Source organism: Pongo abelii, chromosome 19 (genome assembly GCF_028885655.2).
Source record: "Pongo abelii isolate AG06213 chromosome 19, NHGRI_mPonAbe1-v2.0_pri, whole genome shotgun sequence".
Taxonomy (NCBI): Eukaryota; Metazoa; Chordata; class Mammalia; order Primates; family Hominidae; genus Pongo; species Pongo abelii.
In genome coordinates, this window is record NC_072004.2 from 4,285,212 (window position 1) to 4,293,155 (window position 7,944).

General features: G+C 53.8%; 1 protein-coding gene across 2 annotated transcripts in view; it reads left to right on the top strand.

The window, feature by feature from the left end:
- The window catches only part of SPNS3 (SPNS lysolipid transporter 3, sphingosine-1-phosphate (putative)), a 55,768-nt gene extending 54,752 nt beyond the window's left edge, over nucleotides 1-1,016 (top strand). Inside the window, exon 12 of one of the 2 annotated variants that reach the window (XM_024235159.3) lies at nucleotides 618-1,016. In XM_024235159.3, the coding sequence (XP_024090927.3) occupies nucleotides 618-706 (89 nt within the window). In that variant the 3' untranslated portion in view covers nucleotides 707-1,016. The remainder of the gene's footprint in view (nucleotides 1-617) is intronic. The other variant, XM_054537437.2, reaches the window with a different exon arrangement.
- The last annotated feature ends 6,928 nt before the right edge of the window (nucleotides 1,017-7,944 follow it).

The window sequence follows — 7,944 nt, forward strand, 5'->3', positions numbered from 1 at the left end:
AAAAAAAAAGGGACAGGTAGGTGCAGGCTGCAAGGATCCCTACTGCACAGGTGACACTAGAGCAAAGATCTGGAGGAAACGAGGGAGTGAGCCGTTCAGCGACCCGGGGAAAGACGCTCCCGGCAGTGGGGACAACCAATGCAAAGGCCCTGCCATGGGAATGCACCTGATATGTTTGAGGATCAGCAAGGAGGCCAGTGTGGCTGCAGCAGGAGCAAGAGGGACAGTGGTAGGGGTGAGGGATACGGGGCCAGAGCAGGCGGTCCTTGTAAAGATGGTGGCTTTCGCTCAGAGTGAGACGGGAGCTGCTGTGGGGCTTCCAGGAGAGGAGCACCGAGGTGGTCTGATTGATGTTGTTAAAGCATCTCCCTGGCTGCTGTGTTGAGAACAGACTATAGGAGGGTCAGTGTTGAGGCCGAGAGGCATAGCCGACTCCCCTTCCAGGGGAGAGTTGTGCTAAGACCATGCCAGTGGCATTGAAAGTGACGACAAGGGGTTGGATCTGGAATGTATTTTGCATTTGGGACAGAGAGGATTTCCTGATAGCCCGTGCCCAGGCCTGGTCCCAAAGCACCTTCTGCAACCTTCGGGCAGGCTGAGCATCTTTCCTCCTGCAGGGACCCCAGACAGCAAGGATGTGGACAGCAACGACCTGGAGAGACAAGGCCTGCTTTCGGGCACTGGTGCCTCCACAGAGGAGCCCTGAGGTCCCTGCCTGCACTCGCCCTGCCTGCAAGCCTCCCGTTGGTCCCCACAGTAGCAGTGCCTCGGTTCCTCTTTGGCTTTCCTTGGGGACTCCGGCTGAGGCACACCTGCCACTTTTGCATTCCCGGCTGGAGAGCTGGCAGGAGCCTGTGGCTGGGCTGGGAATGGAGCTGTCAGCACTCTGCGTGGGAGGCCTGGGCCTGTGCGTGCACCCCGCTTAAGGCTGCCCCAGCCTGGGGTCCCCAGCCTGGCTGCTGCTGGGCCCTGAATAAAGAGAGGCCAGTACGAAGCCCATGGATTTGGGGCCTGTAGACAGCCCTGTTATTTATAGCCTCTCGTGCCTCTGCTGGAGGGGAAGTGGGTGAGTATGGGTTGGGCAGTCCAGGCCAAGGATGCAGGGCTGCCCTAAAGTGGGGAAGCTGAGGGGCTGGCTCGGCATGGGTCTCTAGGCGTCTGCAGCCTGGACCTCCTACCCTGACCCAGCTTCTCCATTCTGCAAAGTCACGGGCACAGGACACCCTCTACATGATTCCACTCTTTGTTTTGTTTTTGTTTTTGTTTTGTTTTCGAGATGGAGTTTCGCTCTTGTCCAGGCTGGAGTGCAACGGCGCAATCTCGGCTCATTGCAACCTCCGCCTCCCAGGTTCAAGAGATTCTCCTGCCTCAGCCTCCTCACTAGCTGGGATTGCAGGCATGCGCCACCACGCCCAACTAATTTTTGTATTTTTAGTAGAGACAGGGTTTCACCGTGTTGGCCAGGCTGGTCTTGACCTCCTGACCTCAGGTGATCCACCAGCCTCGGCCTCCCAAAGTGCTGGGATTATAGGCATGAGCCACCGCGCCCGGCCAACTCCACCCTTTGAACAAAACGTGGGGGCTGAATCTTGCTCTTGGAGATGAGTTTCCACTTGGGCGCTGGTGTGGGGATGTGGCTCCAAGTTCCAGGGAACCACACGGAGGAGCACCCATGCCTACACAGACACGGGCGCAGCTGCCCCAGAACCCTGCTGAGGACTTGAGTGGCCATGCAGGGATCCTCCTGGCCTGCCCAGTTCTGTACCCCCGGTCTTCCCTGGGCCCACGCTCTGACCCCAGCACAGTGTATGGGGAGGGCTGGCTCTGCGGGGCCCACGCTTGCCACTGGGTTCAGAGCAGCTGGGCTCAGCAGGCCCTGTGGGAGGTCGACAGCTTCCAGGCGGGCAGCAGTGGGGAGGCTTGTTCTCATGTTCTTTCCGCCTCCCCTGGTGCCCAGCCAGGCGATCACTTGCTCACTCACTGATGGCCACCTTCGCTGTGCCAGGCTGTGCCTGTCTCCCAGCAGCTGCAGGCAGAGCAGCGACCGAGACTCCTGCGCAGCCCCTGATGCTTGCTGCTCTGTCCCTGCCTTCTGTGGGGTGCCCCCCAGCCCTCCCTGTTGGCTGCAACAGGCCCCAGGAGCAGGGCTGCACCACAGCCAGCCCTCCCTGCAGGCTAGCCAGGCCCTTGACCGCGACTCAGTGCTTGGAGCTCATGCAACAGGCGGCCCTTGAAGTTACAAGGTAAAAGATCTGTGAGGATATTTTGTTTTTCCTGAGAAGGAGGCAGCAACTGGGCGGGAACCAGGATGCCACGGTCCCTCTCAGCATTCACTGGCTATGTGGCCTAGGTGGCTCCCTGACTCCCTGAGAGCCACTGACTCCCTGGCTGTGTTTGAGAGGTGTGTTGACATGGCTTTCTAGCCTGGGCCTCATGTGATTAGCACAGGCTGGGTCTAGACCCACAGAAGCCCAGCTCCAGGGTCTGAATCTTCTTCCCAACAGCCCCAGGGAAGACCCCTGCAAGGCGAGCCTCCCGGAAAATGAGTGAGGGCTGCCCAAGGGTCAGGGCACAGCGGCTCACGCCTGTAATCCCAACACTTTGGGAGGCAGAGGCTGATGTATTGATTGACGTCAGGAGTTCAAGACCAGCCTGGGCAACATGGTGAAACCCCATCTCTACCAAAAATACAAAAACGTACCTGGACGTGGTGGCACGCGTCTGTGGTTCCAGTTCTGGGAGGCTGAGGTGGGAGGATCGCTTGATCCTGGGGATGGGGGGTGGAGTTCGTTGTGAAGGGAGACGGCACCACTGCACTCCAACCTGAGTGACACAGTGAGACTTTGTCTTAAAAAAAAAAAAAAAAAAAAGAACACCAGCCGCCACCTCCCCACCCAGATTCCAGTAGAGGAAGAGCAAGAACGTCGTCCATGCCAACTCTACAAACATGCATTGGTATCAGCGGGTGCCCATCAGGGTGTCCAGCAGTGAATCAGACTCCAGCCCTACCCTTGGACCTCACAGCCCACAGCAGGACAGGCAAGTGTGGCACACCTATGGGCAGAGTAAGGGCTTCCGTGCCCCAGAGGCCTTCAAGGAAGTGGCTTTGGAGTTGATGACAAGGTGGGAGGCAAAGGGAATTCTAGGTGCAGGGGATGGACCCACAAAGGGGGAGAGAGCGGGGCAGAAGATTTGCAATGAGTCATGGAGGGGTGTGGTGTGGCCAGAGAGGAGGGTGCATGTGTCATTGAGCGGGGAGAGGAGGTGAGAGAGGCCGTATGAGATCAGAGGGGCTTCAGATGCAGGTCCAGGAGCTGGGGCTTTAATCCTATAATCCAGGGTAGTTTCTTGTGACTCAAGTGCATTCTGATATTTGGGTTGCTGGGCAGGGCAAGGCGGTACTTCCCAAGGCTGAGCCACACGAGATGCCCAGCTGGGAGTTTATAGGAAGCTATTGTCTAAAGTGGTTTGGGGCAGTGGGAGCTCTGGGGCTGATGGACGCGGCGAGTGACAGAGACCAATATCTCCTCTGCAGCCAACCCAGACTCCTACCTCCTGCCTCTTTGGGGCCAGTCCTGGTGGGTCGAGGTTACGATAACAGCCTGGGGGAACCCAGCCACTCAGGCTGGAGTGGAGTCTGGTAAACAGAACACATCTTCCTCGCCTAAAGGGCCCTGTTGGGTAATCTCAGCCACTAATACTCTGGACTTGTTTGTTGGGAATGTCAAGAGGAGGAAAAATGCTGCTCAGCAGGATGAGGCCTTAAGCCTGACCTGGCTCTCTTTATGTGTTAATTGCTCTTTCCAGACATACGCTGCATTCCAGCTGTCAGGTATTATCCAGGCATGGAGGTGTCTCTGTGTGCGTGTGCCTGTAGTACCTGTGTGTGTATCATCATGTTGGTGTGTGGCCACATGGGGGTATGCTAGCTATTGGAACCAATACCAATAGGTATTAGTAAAGCTTTTTTTGTTTTTTTGTTTTTTTGTTTTTGAGACGGAGTTTCACTCTTGTTGCCCAGGTTGGAGTACAATGGTGCAACCTCAGCTCACTGCAACCTCCGCCTCCTGGGTTCAAGCAATTCTCCTTCCTCGGACTCCCAAGTAGTTGGGATTACAGGCATCCAGCATGCCCGGCTAATTTTGTATTTTTAGTAAAGACGGGGTTTCTCCATGTTGGTCAGGCTGGTCTCAAGCTCCCGACCTCAGGTGGTCCGCCTGCCTTGGCCTCCGAAAGTGCTGGGATTAAGGCATGAGCCACCGCACCCAGCCTTAATTTTTCGTATTTTTAGTAGAGACAGGGTTTTGCCATGTTGGCCAGGATGGTCTCGAACTCTTGAGCTCAGGCAATCCACCCGCCTCAGCCTCCCAAAATACTAGAATTACAGGTGTGAGCCAACACGCCTGGCTTAAAAGCTCTTTTTCCACTTTGTCCTGAAGGTTGGGGGGGTTGAACCTGTGTGTCTGGATTCCCACACCCTAACCCTGGCTTGTTCCTCTGCAACTCCAAATATTGGTCTGTTTCATTCCCTGAAGTGTTTGACTTTCCTTTGTGCCTGGGTAGGCTTGGGAGGTTGTTTAATCTAATGCAGCCTCTACAGACAAAGCTGGCAGCAGGCAGCTGGAGGTTCCGGGAGCCATGCTTTATCTCAACACAGACAGGTGTGTGACCGCGTGTGTCCCTGTGTGACCATATCAGTTTGGGTTGTGGGGTTGTATGCAACAGAAACAGACTGACTACCTTTACCAGGCAAAGGATGCATTGAAAGCACATCAGGAACTCATAGAATTGATGAGAAGGTTGGAGATTCAGGAGCCAGGGTTCCTGGGCCATACTATCTTGGGGTCTGTGCCAGAACTCCAGATATTTTATCTCTATTCTTTTGCCACCCTCCTCAAGATTTAAAGTCCTGGGCAAGAGATTCCAGTTGGGTTAGCTTGGATCCTATACCCATGCCTTGGTTTATAGCCGCGTTAAGACCAGCAGACCAGTGTGCTGTTAGGAAGAGGAAGGAAGTCTCAGCACCAAAACAAAACAAAACAGGAATTAAAACAAGATGACAGGCTGGGCGCGGTGGTTCACGCCTGTAATCCCAGCATTTTGGGAGGCCAAGGTAGGTGGATCACCTGAGGTCAGGAGTTCAAGACCAGCCTGGCCAACATGGAGAAACCCAGTCTCTACTAAAAATACAAAAATTAGCTGGGCTTGGTGGTGTGTGCCTATAATCCCAGCTACTCGGGAGGCTGAAGCAGGAGAATCCATTGAACCCGGGAGGCAGAGGTTGCAGTGAGCCGAAATCGTGCTCCAGCCCGGGCAACAAGAGTGAAACTCCTTTATGGAAAAAAAAAAAAAAAGAAGAAGAAAGTAAACAAGATGACAGAAAACAAAAACAAAGGTAGCTTCCACTACAATACCTCGGGCAGGCCACTGGCCATCTCTGAGATGCAGCCTCTCCATGGGATGGGGAAGAGGCTGGACTCAGTGCCCTTCAGTGGAGTCTTTATTTCTGATAGTCTGCATCCACGATGAAAGGAGACTGAAGCTTCTATAATGTCGAAAGTGTTAAAAATGTTCAAATGGCAGAACAGGAACTTCTGTGTTAGTGGGGACTCAGAGCCATCTGTTCTGAGCAGGAGAGAGAGGCAGAGACGAAGCGTTCTGAGCAAAGGCAGGCTCGGGCTGGGGGAGGGAACAAGGGCCCCAACCAGTCCTCAGCTTGGCAACAGCAAAAGCAGAGAGGAGGTGCCTTCTCCCCACCGTGGGTGGTGACCTGCGGGGAAGGCTAATCAAAGGGTGGAGGCAAACGGCAGGTGGAAGCTAATGGAGGGTGGAGTCAATCAGGAAGAGGATGCCTTTTCCAGAGGAACCAGGAGACGAATCTGGTTCCTGAGTCATTCAGAGCAACAGACGCATGATGCAAATCCATGTACATTTCCTGAGCACCTGCTAAATGTCATTTACTCACTCAATCAACAAACATTCTTTGAGCACCTCCTCTGTACTGGCTCGTGGAGATGAATCAGAAAGGGTACGGGCCCTCGAGGCTCACGGTCTGTTGGTGAAGGGTGGGGGACAGATTCTTGCACAGACAAAAATCAGCACAGCGTTGGTGTGATGGAAGGATACACAGGTTGCTCAATAGCCCAGAGGAGGAAATGATTGTTCAGGTGGGCCAGGGAAGCCTTCCTGGAGGAAGCTGTTTCTGTGCTGGGTTCCTGAAGGGCAAGTGGGAAGACTGAATAGGCCGTACAGGCAGAGCATGCCTCAGTCAGGGTCGGGGTCAGGGGTTACACGTGGGATGCTCTCCATGGTCCTGAATCATCGTTGTGCTAGTGGGACAAGGGCTTTTTTGTTGATGGGAGGACGGAGGCTATAGACAAGTGCCCCAATTCTTGCCCCTCCCCCAGGCTCCAGGAAGTATTATAACTGTGAGTTCAAGAAGCTCCATGTTCACTGTGGCGGAGGGTAATTTTGAGAGATGGGTCGTAGGATCTGAGGCTGGAGATTGTCATGGGTTGTGAAAGGTTGTGAAGGCTCTTGGAGATCATTAAGGAATGTAGATTTTTTTTTGTTTTGTTTTGTTTGAGACAGAATCTCGCTCTGTCGCCCAGGCTGGAGTGCAGTGGCGCGATCTCGGCTCACTGCAAGCTCCGCCTCCTGGGTTCACGCCATTCTCCCGCCTCAGCCTCCCGAGTAGCTGGGACAACAGGCGCCCGCCACCAAAACCAGCGAATTTTGTTTTTTTATTTTTAGTAGAGATGGGGTTTCCCCGTGTTAGCCAGGATGGCCTCGATCTCCTGACCTCGTGATCCGCCCATCTCAGCCTCTCAAAGTGCTGGGATTACAGGCGTGAGCCACCCTGCCGGGCCAGGAATGTAGACATTTTTAACCCTATAGCCAGTGAAGAGCCTTAGAAAGGTTTTGCTCAAGGTAGTGATGAGGTCCTTTGTGGGATTCAGAAAGTGACTGGCAAGCAATATGGAGAAACGACTGGAGGGCTGGCCGAGCACAGTGGCTCACACCTGTAATCCCAGCACTTTGGGAGGCCAAGGTGGGTGGATCACTTGAGGCCAGGAGTTCGAGACCAGCCTGGCCAACATGATGAAACCCCATCTCTACTAAAAATAAAAAAAATTAGCCAGGCATGGTGGTGCGCACCTGTCATCCCAGCTACTCAGGAGGCTGAGGCAGGAGAATTGCTTGAACCCAGGAGGCGGAGGTTGCAGTGAGCCAAGATTGTGCCATTGCACTCCAGCCTGGGTGACAGAGCAAGACTCTGTCTCAAAAAACAAACAAAACAAACAAAACTGGAGGGGGATATGGGAACAGGTGATGTTGAGCTTTACAAGGGTCCAGGTGAGACACAGAGAGGCCTGAGCTAAGCCAGTGGACAATGTGGACATGGGGAGATGTTCAAGAGAGGAAATTGAAAGCCCTTAGATGTGGGTGTTGAGGAGAAGGAGCCCCACATGGCTCCCAGGCTTCCTGCTTGGCGACAGTGTGGATGATGGTGCTTTTTGACAAAAGATAAATTATACCAGAGTGGGAGCAGGTTGGGGGAAGGATGACAAGTTCAGTTTCAAATGTGCTGAGCCTAAGGTGCATGTGGGATATCTGGTGGGGGTACGTGTAGGAGGCTGCATACGGATCTCGTGTTTGGAGATGAGGCCCTGTCTAGAGATGGAGGTTGGGGTGTCATAGTCACATGGATGATCATTGAAAGTTGAGGCCACAGCTACACATGGTGCTCACACCTCTAACCCCAGCATTTTGGTAGGCTGAGGTGGGAGGATCACTTGAGCCCTAGAGTTTGAGACCAGCCTGGTCAACATAGTGAGACCTTTTTCCTAAAAAAAAAAAAAAAAAAAAAAAAAAAAAGCTGGGTGTGGTGGTGCACGCTTATAGTCCCAGCCTTTTGGGAAGCTGAGGTGTGGATCCTCAGGA